Source organism: Primulina huaijiensis, chromosome 9 (assembly GCF_012295235.1).
Source record: "Primulina huaijiensis isolate GDHJ02 chromosome 9, ASM1229523v2, whole genome shotgun sequence".
NCBI lineage: Eukaryota > Viridiplantae > Streptophyta > Magnoliopsida > Lamiales > Gesneriaceae > Primulina > Primulina huaijiensis.
In genome coordinates this window covers 2,696,390-2,713,895 of record NC_133314.1, presented here as the reverse complement: position 1 = coordinate 2,713,895, position 17,506 = coordinate 2,696,390, and the positions used below count along the sequence as shown (strand labels likewise).

General features: G+C 34.5%; 4 protein-coding genes across 4 annotated transcripts; 3 read left to right on the top strand and 1 right to left on the bottom strand.

The window, feature by feature from the left end:
• The first annotated feature begins 340 nt into the window (after positions 1–340).
• On the top strand, positions 341–1,109 carry LOC140985124 (dirigent protein 21-like). The gene has a single exon (XM_073452879.1). The coding sequence runs from the start codon at positions 427–429 to the stop codon at positions 1,000–1,002; it is 576 nt and encodes a 191-aa protein (XP_073308980.1). The 5' UTR covers positions 341–426; the 3' UTR covers positions 1,003–1,109.
• A 5,486-nt stretch (positions 1,110–6,595) lies between these two features.
• Positions 6,596–7,378, top strand: LOC140985260 (dirigent protein 21-like). The gene has a single exon (XM_073453057.1). The coding sequence runs from the start codon at positions 6,696–6,698 to the stop codon at positions 7,269–7,271; it is 576 nt and encodes a 191-aa protein (XP_073309158.1). The 5' UTR covers positions 6,596–6,695; the 3' UTR covers positions 7,272–7,378.
• A 1,890-nt stretch (positions 7,379–9,268) lies between these two features.
• On the bottom strand, positions 9,269–11,875 carry LOC140984801 (amino acid permease 3-like). Its single transcript, XM_073452427.1, has 7 exons — positions 11,601–11,875; positions 11,377–11,515; positions 10,884–11,117; positions 10,698–10,791; positions 10,335–10,549; positions 9,869–10,257; positions 9,269–9,763 (listed from the first exon to the last, which is right to left on the bottom strand). Exons 1-7 carry the CDS (start codon positions 11,646–11,648, stop codon positions 9,338–9,340), a joined length of 1,545 nt encoding a protein of 514 aa, XP_073308528.1. The 5' UTR covers positions 11,649–11,875; the 3' UTR covers positions 9,269–9,337.
• A 2,100-nt stretch (positions 11,876–13,975) lies between these two features.
• Positions 13,976–16,854, top strand: LOC140985432 (proteasome subunit alpha type-7). The gene is made up of 3 exons (XM_073453298.1): positions 13,976–14,247; positions 14,790–15,204; positions 16,516–16,854. Exons 1-3 carry the CDS (start codon positions 14,075–14,077, stop codon positions 16,678–16,680), a joined length of 753 nt encoding a protein of 250 aa, XP_073309399.1. The 5' UTR covers positions 13,976–14,074; the 3' UTR covers positions 16,681–16,854.
• The last annotated feature ends 652 nt before the right edge of the window (positions 16,855–17,506 follow it).

The following is a 17,506-nucleotide window of genomic DNA, read 5'->3' as shown; positions in this document are numbered from 1 at the left end:
AATTAATCAATTAAAAATTAAAATCGTAAAATATGAATGTAACCCTTTCAATGAATTATTGATCAATATTTCTATTAAATAAACAAATCCTTGGTAGAAATCGATGTTTCTTACAAAAATATATAATCTTATTTTCAGGCTCCACAAATTAATGGGATAAGAATTGAATATCTTAATGGGTAAAATCTCGTTGCCACAGTTTCTGTAGTTTCTTGTAGGAAAAAATCTCTTGTGGGTACGGAAACCATCCCGGCTTGAATCTTTCTTTGCGTAAAAATTAATTAATCCATTTAAAATTTTCTCAGTTGCTATATAATCCCTTTATCATCCACCGGCTTTCTATATACAAATTACTTGTAATCTTTCCTTGCTGGTAAATTCTCAGATAAATTTTGGTTAGAAAATATATATATATATATACATTGCATGGCCAACCTAATAGTTGTGATCTTGATGCTTTCCTCATTGATGATATCAATACCGAATTCGTTCGCCAGAAAACGATGGCCGGATGACGATTTAGAATGGTTTCGAAGCCTAATCCATCAAAAGGAAAAGGTAGCCAAGCTCCATTTCTTCATTCAAGACATTTTAGCTGGTCCAAATCAAACTGTATACGAGTTAGCAAGATCTTCCATCTCTTCCAGTTCGCCCACCACGTTCGGCCAAGTTAGGGTAGTGGATGATCTGCTGACAGTCCGGCCTGAAAGAGATTCGGAGGAACTGGGCAGGGTTCAAGGGCTGATCACTTCCTCGGACTTGGAGATACAGGCATTAACCATGAACCTGAACTTTTTTTTTACGTCCGGTCAGTATAATGGAAGTACACTGTCTATTGCAGGAAGAAATCAGATAATGAATGCTACACGTGAGCTGCCGGTGATTGGCGGCACCGGAGTATTCCGCATGGCACGTGGATTCGCGATCACCAGCACTTACTCTGTCGACCCTACTACCCTCTACGGTGTTTTGGAATATACTATTTATGTTTCTTACGTCTGATTACTCCCACATACGCTTGCTGGAAAATCGAATAAATTTGAGCTCAACAATATGTAAAAACCATGCATGCTTGGATGTACGGTTATGTTAGTATTGTGTTTCATTTATGTGCGCATCTTTTCAATTGGTGTTATGCAATTTTTGTTCTTTATTACCAAATGTGACGATCGACTACGTGTTTTGTAATCCAATTTCAATTGGTTGTATGCAATTTGAATATTTAGAAAATATTACACTTGTTGATCATTGTCAAATAAAGTTAAAAAAAAGTAGTCTTAGGCCTAAAAAAATGAAGTAGAGAATGAAGTGCTGAGACTCCAATTCAGGCATCTTAATCATGTATTTCGTCAACTTTTTTTCCCCTTTATTCTATTTTAGATTTTTTATTTTCTTAATTATATGACCATGAGCTGGGTCACTAATACTTAGAGACCGGTTTAACTAGTCAATCTCTAATTTAGCGACCGAATTTACAACATCGGTTTCTAGTTTAGGGACCGATATGATAAATTCGGTATCTAGTTTAGTGACTGATATGTTTTATTTCATCTCTGAATTATAGATGGATTTATTAATTTCGGTCTCTAGTTAGGAATCAAGTTTCCAATCAGGTCTCAAAATTAGGGTCCTAACCTTCCTGCGGAAGCCTTCTCTTATCTCTATCCACAATCCAAACAATCAATTACAACACAATATGATAATCAATAAAGCCAATAAAGACAACCAAAACATAATATAATCAATCTAAACCACAACACCATATCAGAACAAATATTTGTACAAATTAAACTATTTAAGTATGAAACATACCAAAAACATATGTTATCCCATTCTACAAAACATGCATAACCATCCAAATGTTTCTAAGTCCATCCGTTGAAAAACTAGAACTTGAATGGTTGATAGCGACCAGGGTTGAGTCTCATCAGAATCAATTATAGGTGAAGAATAAACTGAAAAAGCATAAAAACGATCTAATGTTTGAGAAAACATCATACGAGAATTCGATCGTAAAGAGTCTTCGTCAAGTACAAATGTTCTAATTTTACCCATACACCTGCTGCGCTGGTTTCTTTATCTATTTCACGTAGAACACGATCACTTAGATGCAGAATGAGAGTGTTGTACGCTTGCTCCAGGATTTCTGCCTTTTGATCGGGTGTGAGAGATGTTGACATATTTTTTTCCCCTTCAAGAGCTTTGGAAACTTTCATTTGTGCCAGAATTGCCTTCATCCTCTTCCTCCATATCGAGAAGTTCGTCTTTCCGTCAAACCTTTCAATCTCGACGTGAGTGATTTCCATTCTTGATAATATTACCACCGAGAAACACTAAGAACCTGGCTCTGATACCAGTTTGTTATGAAAAATGACCTTCCACAACCACAAGAATTCTCAAACACAATCAAGAATCGTAGAGACAAGAATTATAGCGATTAGCAGCCAAACATATATCAATTGATAGAGACAAATAATACAAGGATTTATAGTGATTCGGCTTTAATGCCTACATCCACTTCAAACTCGGAGAAAAGCTTTTATTGACGATCAAAGAGAGCAGAACAAGTTTACAGGTATGAAGTAAAAATAAGAAGACGATGTCCAGCTAACAGAACTAATGGGTAATTATATATAAGACTAGATAATCTAATAACGATCCCACAATCCCTTTAGCCCAACCCATTAGCATTATCTAAACAGGCCCCATAACTCCTTTTCCATGACTCACATATTGGACTTATTCTTCTCGTTGTCTTGACATTGAAATATACTGATCAATGCTCAACAGTAATCAAAATCCAACCCACATATACGTACAGAATTCAATACGAAAGAAACATCAAAGGCCAAAATCATTTGCTCGAGATGTTGAAGGTTTAAGAAGCCATTCATTGGCTCCCATTTATATATATATATTGTTGAAAAATTATTTAAAAATGTGTTAAATATTTGTGTTGAAAATGTGAATGTTGAATGTTGAAAATTAGGTAAAATTAGGTGTTGAATATTGAAAATTAGTGTGTGATGATGTAGGTAATGATGTATTTTATTTTTGGATTATTTGTAAAAAATTTCTATAAATAGATCTCTCATTTGTGAAGAAAATCACAATTGAGTTGAGAGAAAAATATTATAAAGTGTGTAGTGTGATAATTTTGAGAGTTTGAGATTTTTACNTTAATGTGATGCTGATGAATATAACGTTACATCAGCACTCCTCATGAAAAAACTAAAATTACCACAAAAAAAAACATAGATGCATGACTAAAACTGAATTTGATAACACAGAAAACCAAAATCGCAAAAAGACAAACATACGTAATCAAAAATTCAAATTTACCATGTATTTATACTTGAGTAAATTCACGTATTGCAGAAATCTAAATTGTTTTCAAGACACGAGCTGCTCAAAACTCGAAATTGTTCATTATAAAAAACTCGGAAGAAAGAAAAGTGAATGAAAATAATTTTTATTTGCTTTGCGTTACCATGAAATAAATCCCATTAAATGAGTAATTCATGTTATCGTCACTGAGGTGAAATGACATAAACATTTTTCACGTGAAGCATGAGTTTGACTTCACATAAAAGCGAAAAAATTAAAAAATAATAATAATAATAATAATAATAATTTAATGTTGGGCCAAGTATAAGTCTTGATTCAAGACAATGTGGACATGAAGAACATAAGAACAAAGTTCAAGTTCTAAGAAATCCCAATTTCGAAGAAATCTAATATTCTTAACAAATCTGTGATTTATGTAAGCAATTAAATCAGACGTATGCGAATAAATTATTTTGTGCGCACATCGTATTAAAATAGTGTTTTTGAGTGCTTGTGAATGTCAACTTCAATTACAGATTCTATAACTTTTATCCAAAAGTTAAAAGCAAAAAGAGATGGTTTTTCTTCTTTTTTTTTTTTNCTCCAAAACAGGCCCAATTTCGAAGGAATCTAATATTCTTAACAAATCTGTGATTTATGTAAGCAATTAAATCAGACGTATGCGAATAAATTATTTTGTGCGCACAAGTAACACATGTAATCGTATTAAAATAGTGTTTTTGAGTACTTGTGAATGTCTAACTTCAGTTACAGATTCTATAACTTTTATCCAAAAGCTAGAAGCAAAAAGTGATGGTTTTTCTTGTTTTTTTTTTAAATTTAAAGTTTTAAAATTATAAGTTGATATTTATATTTTTAAAATATTTATCATATTACATTTATTTTTAAATAATATTTTGCATTTTTATATAATTTTCATTTCCAGAATTTTTTTATACATATTTTTTGTGTATTTATAAAAATTGTCATTTTTTATATTTTTATTTTTATTAATCTTATATATTTTTCAAGTATTCATGTTATTAAAATAAATTAATTTTGATACAATATTCATAATATAATAATAGTTGTATAAACATATTGTTGATGGTGTGAGTATCAAATTTTAGATAATTAAAATATTTTTATTTTATATAGTTTAAGGATATGATTGTCAATTAAATAAAAAATAAGTTTGGAAGCAATTATTTTCTAAACATTCAAACTTTAGCTTGTATTAGCTCTACACTTCTATTTCCAAATGCCAACACTACCAAAAAAAAAAAGAAGCTAGCGACGGTTTGGTGGTCCGTAACCGGAGGTCGCGTCACCTTCTATCAGTGACGGTTTCTCAATAACCGTTACAAATTAGCGACGGTTTTGTTGAAAAATACCGTCGCTAAATTTAAGCGACGGTTTAACTTAACTGTCGCTATATTAAGCGACGGTTTTTGAAAAAAAACGTAGCTTAATGAAGCGACGGTTTTTAATCAATTTAACTTAATTATCTAGTAAAAAAACTCATGAATGATTTACAAAATAAATAATCTACTACGCTTAAATTCATAAATAAAATACTACGCAAAAATTAAAATTAAATATTAAATTTTCTGTAAAGAAAACGCTTTAAAAACCTGACGTGCGCGAAGATATGCAGATCCACGTAACGCTGGAAGATCACACCGACGAGCAAATCTATGAAATTAATACGAAAAAATATTAGTACAAAGTAAATCTCTAGAATAATCACTTTAAAATAACCAAAAGTTTTCCAAAAACTCCCTAAGAATTGTAATTTGATTCATTGCACGATGACTAATAAAATTATTTTGTTTCTTCAATTCGTTTTTACTTTTAGGCTCGATCGGTTTGTTTAAATTTTTGTGTTCACAAAAATTCATTTTGTGGGTTGTTGATTGATAAACAACCTTATGATAACTTTTTATATTGCGAGCTTATGATTATTTAATTTAAAAATTAAAAAATATAGATAAAAATAAATAAATATTTTATTAAGATATGAAAAATATACATGATATACAAATTTACTAAAATATTAAATGAACATGCGATATCTTAGTGTGAAGTGGACATAGAGATTGACATCATATCAAAATTATATATATCGCATGTTCATCTAATATTTTAGAAAATTTGTATGTATAATTTTGATATATTGTCTGTCTCTATGTCCACTTCACACTAAGATATCGCATGTTCATCTAGTATTTTAGTAAATTTGTGTGTATATATTATACTAGGAAATAATTGAATTCATATTGATGATTTGAATGAGTTAGTATTTTTATTATATCCCACTTTTACTTTCCTAGACAAAATATAAACTTGTAAAAGTTAATCAATCGTGAATCATGCAGCTTATTTGGTCGCATACTTTCGTGTAGAAGTAGGGAAAATTTGATGTGTCATGATTTGTTGATTATTAATTATGTGTGGTGATTGGCATTATATATCTACTTTTTTTTTTTTTTTTGCAACCAAAAATTTATTTTCATATAAAAGTTCATAATTATATCCCTATTACAATTTAATTAGATAGAAAAATCGATTATTCTGAAATTTTGGTTTACACCCAAAACGAAGAAAACGAACTCCATCTCAAGTCAGATTTCATGTTACTCAAAAACACTTATTAGACCGTTTCACAGTTCAAGATTGTGAGACGTATCTCACTGATATAGCTCTATGAGACCGTCTCAAATGAGACTTACTTTGTATATCTATATATTAATTTGTTGTGATATTTTTGAAGCAAAACTTGACCTATCTCTTCTTGATCTCTTTGATCAAACAACGAAGCAAACGAATAATAAGTCAAATATATATCGACAAACAATATTATTATACAAAATAAATATAAATATCAAATTAGAGTGATAACAATGATTCGATTAAATTAATGATATAGTCAAAATATAAATAGTGAAGATATGACAAGAAAATTAATCAATTCAAAATTAAAATCGTAAAATATGAATGTAACCCTTTCAATGAATTATTGATCAATATTTCTATGAAATAATCAAATCCTTGGTAGAAATCGATGTTTCTTAGAAAAATATATAATCTTATTTTCAGGCTCCACGTACAAATTAATGGGATAAGAATTGAATATCTTAATGGGTAAAATCTCGTTGCCACAGTTTCTGTAGTTTCTCGTAGGAACCACCTCGGCTTGAATGTTCCTTTGCGTGAAAAATAATTAATCCATTAAAAATTTTCCCAATTGCTATATAATCCCGTTATCATCCACCGGCTTGCTATATACAAATTACTTGTAATCTTTCCTTGCTGGTAAATTCTCAGATAAATTTTGGTTAGAAACCAAATATATATATATTGCATGCATGGCCAACCTAATAGTTGTGATCTTGATGCTTTCCTCGTTGATGATATCAATACCGAATTCGGTCGCCAGAAAACGAAGGCCGGATGACGATTTAGAATGGTTTCGAAGCCTAATCCATCAAAAGGAAAAGGTAGCCAAGCTCCATTTCTTCATTCAAGACATTTTAGCTGGTCCAAATCAAACTGTATACGAGTTAGCAAGATCTTCCATCTCTTCCAGTTCGCCCACTTCGTTCGGCCAAGTTAGCGTAGTGGATGATCTGCTGACAGTCCGGCCTGAAAGAGATTCGGAGGAACTGGGCAGGGTTCAAGGGCTGATCACTTCCTCGGACTTGGAGATACCGGCATTAACCATGAACCTTAACTTTGTTTTTACGTCCGGTCAGTATAATGGAAGTACACTGTCTATTTCAGGAAGGAATCAGATAATGAATGCCACACGTGAGCTGCCGGTGGTTGGCGGCACCGGAGTATTCCGCATGGCACGTGGATTCGCGATCACCAGCACTTACTCTGTCGACCCTACTCCCCTCTACGGAGTTTTGGAATATACTATTTATGTTGCTTACGTCTGATTACTCCCACACACGCTTGCTGGAAAATCGAATAAATTTTAGCTCAACAATATGTAAAAAACATGCATGCTTGGATGTACGGTTATGTTAGTATTGTGTTTCATTTATTTGCGTATCTTTTTCAATTGGTGTTATGCAATTTCTTGTTCTTTATTACCAAATGTGACGACTACGTGNATACAAATTGGAAGAGGAACAAATTTTCTGGTCGTGGACCTGATTAGAANGTTTTGTTATGCAATTTCAATTGGTTGTATGTAATTTGGATATCAAGAAAAATGCAGAAATTTGATATGTTACACTTGTTGATTGTCAAATAAAGTTAAAAGACGTAGTCTCGGGCTTAAAAAATGAAGTACTGAGACTCCAATTCAGGCATCTTAATCATGTATTTCTTCAACTTTTTTTCCCTTTATGTCCATCCATTGAAAAACTAGAACTTGAACTACTAATATGGTGGCGACTAGGGTTGAGTCTCATCATAATCAATGATAGTTGAGAAATTAACTGGAAAATCATAAGAACGATCTANAAATCAAATATATTTTGATTGTCAAAATATAATAAAAAATTTTAAAACTTCCGCTGCGTTTGGGCGTGTAGAAAACCGAGATCCAACACTCAAGTCTTCTATAGCAGCGGATGAGTTGCTTGAATGATCCTTACCCATTGAAGTAGACATTGCAAGAGGAAACATAACTTTTGCCTGGGAGCCAAGGCCATAGAGACGACTCTTCTTCATCCCCCAACAACATCATAATATATGTTGTTTATGTCATCGAGTATGTGGCTCCTCCCCATCGTAGAAGCCTGAGATGTTTCTGTAACTTTTGCAGTCATATTATCCTATGTAAAAGAAATTATTATCTATTAATATGTAATATATAAGCTAATTAGTATCTTAACATTCAATTTATATTTAATGAAGAAAATTATATTAGTATTTCAACCAACTTCCAATAGAAGCTTTAATTTATATAATGAAAGTTTCATACATGCCAAAAAAAAAAAAAGTAAGAGTAATTATCAATTACCACAACGTGGATGTTAAACTTTTTCTTATCCATTTTAGAGCTTAATTATTATTTAATATTTAACAACCAATATTTCAAACAACTTACAATAGAAACTTTAAATTATAAACATTAATGTAGATTCAAATATATAGAAATCTTGACAAGAACTTGTAGAGACAAATATAATGCATAGTCACTCGCAAGGTGGAATTTTCTCCAAATAAAAAACAAGCAGAGACATATATAATTCCAACTAGCCCTCCAAACATTGACATCACGCCAAACCTCCATACCAAAAAATGGAATATGTTATTTACTAATAAATAAAATTTTGATACTTGCATTTATTGCCTAAGATCGAGCATCGACGAAATTTTCATCCTTGTGACGGTGTGTACTACAAAAGATTTCTACTCTATCTAGTCGTCTCCATGTTTTTTTTCACTTTTCTCCACTCCAAACACTATGTCATGTAGCCCATACAACATTAGGAAAATTGTTGGGAGGTGTTTCGAATTACACATCGTCACAATGATGGAACATTTGTCGATGCTCGATCTCAGACTATAGTTGTAAGTATTAAAAAGTTATTAGTAAATAATATAGTTCCACCATTTTCAATGCTTTGAGTGCTAAAAACTCATTTTTTCTGTTGGATTGAATTTTTGTTGCGTTGATTTCAATGCTTGACTGCTAAAAGAATCCTCTAATTTGTTTAACTGCATTTTCTTATGGTGCTAACCATTTTCAATTTTGTCTTCTTTTTTGCATTGACCCTACATCACTGCCCATCTGATTGTCTATAGTCCAAGGGATGATGATTTCTATACTTTTTTCTTCACTTGGTCTGACTTACATTACATGCCCTAGACACATTTGAGTGCTCGGTTCTCTCTTTCCTGCACTTGATCTTTCTCTCTTTATTTGACAATTCAGTTTCTCTTATTGTAAAATCTAACTATTGTTTGGATTCTGATAAAGTTCGAGTAGTTTTGGCAATTCACGATATAAAGTTCATAATACATTCATTCAAGTCTGATTTCATGCATATCAATAGCTCGTTTTGAAGGGCTTGTATGTATTGAGATCAAGGACAACACCAGCCACAGATCCAACTGCTGCTGCTATAGAAACACAAAGACAAGCCATGCTTAGTATCTGTAACCCGATCCACCGGTTCGTCCACCGCCCAATCTTGTTTTGAGCAATGTACATCTCCACTGGAAAATAAACCGTTAAGGGCCAAAATCCTAAAGCTCCGAGTATCCCAACCACGTCGTTGAAGAACGGCAACAGCATGGCTATGATGGTCGTCAAAACGACAAAGGCAGTTCTCCATGTTAGGCGGAAAAAGTTCAGCTGATACACCCCATAAAATGGGATAGGTATGTCATATTCCGCCATCACAAAGTTGCTTCTGCTCCATTTTTGCGCACTCCGTTTTTCGACAAATGCGAATAAGGGCTGGCAGTAGACCTAAAGTTTTTGCGTTTTCATCATTTTGTTAGTGATGTAGGAACTAAATTGAGCAAAAAATGAATGATTAGTCGTGGACTTCTGATTGATTTTTGTTTTAATTACCTGGTAGGCACCAACTAGATGAACAGCTATAGCAATGTTGGCTATGTCGACCAGCCAGTATGGATTGTAAAACCCGAAACCTGTGAGAAGATTCCCGGGTGCCTTGTCTCCGAAAGCAGCATAGCCCATGCATCCACACAGAATGTAGAATATGGTTGTCACACCGATGCTTATTGAAGCTGCTTTCCTCATGGTTTTCTGCTCTGCTGGTGGAGATTTTATTGTGTCCTGAATCTCTATGAGGACCATCGAATAAGAATAAGCGAAGGCAATCGCTCCCAAAGCTTGCAAACCCCTCCATAGCTTATTCATTGGAGTAACCACTGCTCCAGAATCCATCACAGTCCCGATGCTGATTCCAGTAAGGCTTCCTTTGAAGCTCTTATTTTCTGAAAAAATATGTGGTAAACTTTTAGCTTCTTGTTCAAGTTGTTAGCTAGTTTGATTCGATATTGTGTATATAGACCTGCAACTTGGGCGACGCCAAGAGCAAGTCCTACACCAGAGTATGTGAAGGACATGACTGCTGCCACTATGGAGAGCCACCATACTTGGTCGAAGTCTGGTATTTGTGAGAATAAAATCTCCATGATTCCAAATGTTATCATGTATCCATTGCCCGACATATGACATCCGTCTTTTGTGTGGTGCTTGTGGTAGCAATTTGATCTACTTATAGCCCTTTATAAGAAAACAATAAATGGGATCAAACACAAAACGAACTAGTCTTAAAATCAAAGTGACTCCAACTCTACCCTTACTTGAATAATTTATTTTGTAGAAACATAAGTTATGTAAGCTACATATATATGTAGACATGCCAACATACAGCATGCTGGCAGAAGCAGCAATTGTGTAGCCAATAGCCACACCGAACAGATTCCCGTACTGTATCCAGCCACAAAGCTGAACCTTTTTCCCACCTGGTGTCCATTTAAAATGTTACTGCCACCAAACTTGACAAAATTAATACACCAAAAATAAAGAAAATACAAGGATAGAAGTGATGGTTGACCTAAATTAGCCTTCACAGCATCCATGTACGTGTAGTTTCTCTGCCCAGTAACAGGGTCCCCTGTCCTGTAACACCTGGATAGGAGATTTGACGAATAAAGGCTGACTAAAGCAAATAGCGACATAATAATAGGTCCTGCGACCCAGCCCAGTTGCGCAACTGCCCACGCCAACGAAAGCACCCCGGAACCGATCACGGCGGTGATAATATGTGATGTTGCAGTTGTCAAATTGCCTGCATAGGATAATAAGTGTCATCACCGTGTGGATTAGTTGGTTTACCATGAGCTAAGTTGAAACTGTCTGATTTATCTTTCAATATGCAATCTAACTCTGGGACTTAATGATTCGATTGTCAAGGCTGAGTTTGATACGAACTCATAATAAGTATTATTAAATCGTTTTATTATATTTCACAAAAACAATTTTTTTAAGCTTTCTAAAGCATTACACAGATTTCATTTGGAAATGAGCAAGACAGGTAGATTAAAAACCAGTTCTCTTGAGGCGGCCATCGTCGTCGAAGCACTTGGAGTAAGTGGCTTGAAGTTTCATCGCTTGGGCATCGCTATTTTGAGCTTTAGGCTGGACTTCAACTTGCATGTAATGCCGGACATCATGCCTTTCTTCAACCTTAAACACACAAGAAAAAATATAATAAAATCCAATATTATAATCGAAACGTTATAAAAATCGTACGAGGTTAGTTATTGCTTACAACTCCGTTGTAGATTCTTGCAGGAAGAGTTCGACTTCTTGGCAACATGATTGATTTTTGGTCTAGAATGTAAAACAAGTTGTATAGTTAGAACATGGACGAGGTTGGATGCTTGATTGAGAAAGGATTAGTGGGGTTTTTATAGCATTAGGAATAACGTGGCATTCGTTGTAGCTATAATTCAAATGAAGATGAAGTGAAATAGGGCGTCAAGTTTGTGGGATTTATGATACACGAACAACACGCATGCTAACGATTTATTTATTTTTTTGAGATTTTTAGAACCGTAAGATTTTTGCTAAGTGGATTTTTAGACATGAATTTGTTGTTTCATGCTAACAAAGAAATTAATCAATAGTACGTACAAATCATATAATATTTATTATATGACTATCATGATTAAATGATTACAAATGTAATTAATGATCAAGTTGGCAGTAAAAATGGGAAGTGGAGGGGTCCCTATTACTTCCATATGTAAACCTACATGATATCGACCGTGTAAATCGGATTGAGTTTAGTCGACGATTATACTGGGCCGGATGGATTTCTTCTCGAGCACCCTGGAGATCAAGCGGATGGTACTCAGAAGGAGAATCTGCACACTTAAAATAGACGTTAGTGGGGCGCCAGAAGTTTTTTCGGCGCGACCGCTCCGACGCTCAAGTCAGTTAAGTGTTTTACGCAAAGAAAAGTCTATAGAGAGTATGTTTTCTCGTGAAAAGTATGTTGTTTTCAATTAAACTGGTATTTATAAAAGAAAAGTCAATGATAACCTTGTTTTCAGTGCTTGATTGCTACTCACGGCAAGATGGTTACTCAAGCACTGCTCCCTGACATTGTCATATTTGACAACACATATCAATCCTGATCTAATCACATGTCCAAACATGCACCGAAAGACACGCAAATGATATCAAATCATGGCATCTTATACCTATGAATCCGAGAGTGACACATGTACCAAAGTGTTCGGGTAGATGATCATGATGTGAAGCCCTGTTATCTGACTCATCACACTACCCGGACTTACACCACCTGAGCTCAGCTTATAGGTCAGGCTCACCCGTGCTCGTGGTGATTTGATCTTGGTTGGTGCTTCTTTAACTTCTCAATTTCACCACAGCCCGAATTCTAAGATGACCCGAGAACTTCTAGAGTATCACCACTACATTATAATTTTCTCAATTATTTGTGAATGTTCCTTTCATGGCACCAAGCCTAGGTGTATATGATAACATCCACACGTGTTGCACAAAGCCAGTTGCTACTGTATTGAGTGGAGTGGAGTGGAGTCTCCTCAGGTACAGCTCGATAGGACTTGTGAAGGAGAATTGGCGTGCAACACTACTGATTTCTACTCCACCAATCGCCTCTCCCTATTCGCTTTCTTGATCATTCTTTAGAGATAATGCTTTGCCCGTTCAACTTCCACTATTAAGCCAAATAATATTAAAGCAAAGGATATTTTTAAAATTTTTGGACGTTTCTTGTGTCCAGGAGGGCGTTTAATAACCCAACCAATGCCGTACTAAGTCCAAGCAATATATATTACAATCTTTGTTGCACCTCGATCGTTAATTGAGTTAGTCGAATGTGTGAAGTTTGGGAAAAATCCCACCAAAAGCCAGGTTTGTTGGAGCCTATCTGCAGTCTTCTACATGTTTATATGATGCGTAAGGTTGCGCGCGCGCGCACACACACACATATATATACATATATATATATATATATTTCGATTTTATATTTTACACTAGAAGTGATTGATGGTATGTGACTGAAACTTTATAAAAACATTTTTGATATAATAATATCTATAATTATATCAATAATTTTAATAAATTTTCAAATATTAATTTTATTAATTAATTACATAAAATAATACTATGTAGACAAAAACTTGTCGTATTTTGTGAGACGGATTTCTTATTTGGGTCATGCATGGAAAAATATTACTTTTTATGCTAAGAAAATTATTTTTTATTGTGAATATCGATATGGTTGACCCGTCTCTCAGATAAAAATTCGTGAGACCGTCTCACAAGAAACCTACTATACTATGTAGATCATTCGGATCCTAAAATACTAGCAATAATTAATAATGCAGATGGGGTCGGTCGGTGAGTATGATCAAGCCTTTTTAATTTCCTTTTTTGGGTGCGTTTGCTCCTGCTTATCCCTAAACTTTGTGGAATTTGCCAACAAAGATTCGATGAAGCGAACAGGCCTCGATACGACCTAATCACAGGTAAGTTTAATCAAAGGGCCCAAAGTTCATGTTTTTAATGGGACTGAAAATAAAGTCACTTCGTAAGCCCAAAGGCTTTCGAAGTGAGCTGGCGGCCCATAACTTACCCCAGCTGCTTTTCGTGTTGGTCAAGTTCGATACTTCGATCCCAGTGTAGGCTTCCAATTCCTAGTTCAGAGGACAGATCGGCGATAATCGCAGCTGCACACGCGAAGAAGAGTGACAAATGGCGCGCTACGACAGAGCAATTACGGTGTTCTCGCCGGATGGCCACCTTTTCCAGGTGGAATACGCTCTCGAAGCCGTCCGTAAAGGTAACGCCGTCGTAGGTGTTAGAGGCGTTGACACCATTGTACTCGCTGTCGAGAAGAAGTCTACTCCGAAGCTTCAGGATTCTAGGTCGATATAATTTATTTTTCTCACATTTACGAACAATTCGGGATTATAATTTTGATAAAAAAAAAATTTATTCTTGGTGATTTTGTACTTGAGGTTAACAAAATGTATATGCTTGAGATTTTAGGCGTTTAGGGTGGAAATTATGTGTTTATGGTGATTTACTGTGATTTCCCAATTCTAGATTAACTGTAAAATGGGTATATTCATTTTTAAAGGATTAAATTGTTTACGGGGGAGTCTTTTGAGTTAACTAGGCTCTTGAGAAAGAAGTAATTAAAAGTAGTGAATTTGATATGATACTTGAAGTTACTAGTTGAGAATACAGGACTCGAAAACATTTTTCCTAACTCATCACGATTTTTGGTCATGTTTCACCTGCCAAGTCTCAGCTTCTATGTAACTCAAATGGCTTTGTTCTTTCTTAATTCTTAACATTAAATAATCTCTGACTTATTTGTCTTCTCTTAAATGGAGAATTGATGTCCATATGCTTTGAAGTGTATAAGCTCGAAAGTTTTTTTTTTACTGTTTGCGTATTTCAGATCAGCGAGGAAGATTGTGAATTTAGACGATCACATCGCATTGGCCTGCGCTGGGCTAAAAGCAGATGCTCGTGTCCTCATCAACAGGGCGCGTATTGAATGCCAGAGCCATAAGCTTACTATTGAGGATCCCGTGACAGTCGAATACATCACTCGGTACATTGCTGGGCTTCAGCAAAAGTACACACAAAGTGGTGGTGTGAGGCCTTTTGGCCTTTCAACATTGATTATTGGATTTGATCCACACACAGCTACCCCATCACTCTATCAGACAGATCCATCTGGGACATTTTCGGCATGGAAAGCAAATGCTACTGGGAGGAACTCAAACTCTATACGGGAGTTCCTGGAGAAGAATTACAAGGAAACGTCTGGCCAAGAGACTGTGAAGTTAGCCATTCGTGCTTTGCTAGAGGTGAATTACTCATTTTGGCATGACTTCGTGTTTATTTTCTTACATTCTTCCGTTCCTAAGTGCTGTTTAGGCTCCACTGTGTTATACTTGCTACCTTTCCCAATCTTTGATGGTTTTCGAGGATTCAACCTATTATTACTGTCTAGTACAGAATTGAGCTTCCTGAAGTTCTTTTCTCAAGTTTCAAAGTGGGGCATCTGATAAGTGATGATGTATAAGCGTATAAGCATTTGATAGATAACACCACTAATTAGTCATGGATAGGTCTTATACTAGTGTTACCAACATCAGGGGTAATTTGAATTAGCTCTAGTTTGGAGGAACCCTATTGAAACAGCTGTAGAGGGCAAATTAATCTATTTTTTAACCCATAAAACTTGTGGGACTCCATATGGTTCATCTGTTACCAGTATTTGGTTTTGCAAGAACCATCTCCACAGAACTAATTATTCATATGCTCGGAGGATATTTTGTGATCCCTATAAACACACTGTCTAGATTGAATTTTTGTTTTTCCTCAGTAATGGATTTGTCAATTTGGAAGATTCTATTTCTAGGTACTTGTTCCATAAGCGTTGCTAGGCAAATTTTCACTATAAACTGTGTTTGCGTTAGAAATAGGTCAGCAAAGTTTGATGATCTTCCTCTTATATGAGGCTTGCTATATTTGAATAAAATCTGACAAGCACTTGACAGATAAAAAGCTTATATAGTGAGTAGCATTCTCATTATGTCTTTGCCAATTAGTTTGGTGGTCTTATATGATCCCCTGCATAATTCCTTTGGCTTTTCTTTTATCATTCATACTACTCAAATAATACTGTTTCTGAATGCGAGTTGAACCGTGATTCTAGTCTACATTTACCTGATTGTTTATTTGGGTGTGATGATTTGATGTGTTTTTTAGGGGTACATTTTGTAGAAGTCTAATTTCTGAAACTTGTGGGATACATTAATGATATCTCTCTTACTGCACACTTCCTTGTTTGATATTAATATATACTGAAAACTTAACTAGATAAAGATATCAATTTGTTTACAGTTACCTCTTATGATTTATCTTTAAAATGACACCTTTTATAATCTATACCATGTCCCTCTCTGTGGTTGCTCCACAGAAGGTTGTTCGTGTTGTGGAATAATGGGCCGAAAGGGGAGTGGCAATTATTTATGATGTACTTCTACTTTTCACTGAAATTTGCTTTCTGCTACTTGATTTCGTGATACGTGGCTTTTGCTCTGGTTGTTTTGGGGTGGAATACCCTATTTTTTTGGGCATGTTGACTAACAATCTTTATTATGGCATTGAAGGTTGTCGAGAGTGGTGGAAAAAACATTGAAGTAGCGGTGATGACTAAAGAAGCGGGACTGCGGCAGCTTGAAGAAGCTGAAATTGATGCCATTGTTGCTGAAATTGAAGCTGAGAAAGCCGCTGCTGAGGCTGCCAAGAAAGCCCCTTCGACAAAGGAAACATAGTCCCTCGTGTCATTTAAATGCTTGGCGCCTCGCTTTTATTACTACAATCCAAGATTGTGGCTGTCATCTATGGTTTTTCTGCATTCCTTACCGATTTTATTTTATTTCAAAAAATATATTATGGTGGGGTGAGAATTACTTTATTATATCATGAAAACCTGATTGTTGTCTTCACAGGATTTATTATATGACAGACTGTGATTGGTTAGAGTAGTAACTAAGGGTTTTTCAGGCTCGAATTTTCGAACATAATTCGAGCTCGAGTTCGATCCGAAATACTATAAATTTTAATTTTTTTTGGTTCGAGTTTGGGTTGAGATATTCAAACATATTAAGGAGTTACTCAAAAATAATGGTTTGAAAGATATTTATTCAATGATATATAATTATATTAATAAAATATTAAAGATTGCAGATGACTGCAAATCATCGAACATAATAATTTGTGTTCAAGTTTGACACGACAAAAGTCCGAATATATTTGACTTCGGTTTGAGTTCGATCATATCAAATATTTTTCGAGTTGAATCGATAAAGTTCATGAATCGATTCAATTTGGTTACATTTTTTAATTTGAAATTAATGAATTTGATTTTGGTTACATTTTTTAATTTGAAATCAAATTGAATATTGTTCAGTAATGATTTTTAAACCAATAATGGTTTTTTTTAAAAAAAATATTCATAAAATGCCAAAATTTAGAACTTAGATAATACGTTTTTTTACTTTGGTTTCGCTTCGAAACATTAAAATATTTTTGTTTTTTCTGATATACGTTTGCTTTTTGAGGAAAAAAAATATATTTAGAAATCATATTTTAAATTAC

Bases quoted from the DNA above. Each gene is read 5' to 3' on its own strand.
- LOC140985124 (XM_073452879.1), top strand. From the start codon at position 427: ATGGCCAACCTAATAGTTGTGATCTTGATGCTTTCCTCATTGATGATA.
- LOC140985260 (XM_073453057.1), top strand. From the start codon at position 6,696: ATGGCCAACCTAATAGTTGTGATCTTGATGCTTTCCTCGTTGATGATA.
- LOC140984801 (XM_073452427.1), bottom strand. From the start codon at position 11,648: ATGTTGCCAAGAAGTCGAACTCTTCCTGCAAGAATCTACAACGGAGTT. The intron at 11,516-11,600 runs GTAAGCAATAAC...TGTGTGTTTAAG, and splicing joins CAAGAATCTACAACGGAGTT to GTTGAAGAAAGGCATGATGT. The intron at 9,764-9,868 runs GTAATTAAAACA...CAAAAACTTTAG, and splicing joins ATCTAGTTGGTGCCTACCAG to GTCTACTGCCAGCCCTTATT.
- LOC140985432 (XM_073453298.1), top strand. From the start codon at position 14,075: ATGGCGCGCTACGACAGAGCAATTACGGTGTTCTCGCCGGATGGCCAC. The intron at 14,248-14,789 runs GTCGATATAATT...TGCGTATTTCAG, and splicing joins CCGAAGCTTCAGGATTCTAG to ATCAGCGAGGAAGATTGTGA. The intron at 15,205-16,515 runs GTGAATTACTCA...ATGGCATTGAAG, and splicing joins CCATTCGTGCTTTGCTAGAG to GTTGTCGAGAGTGGTGGAAA.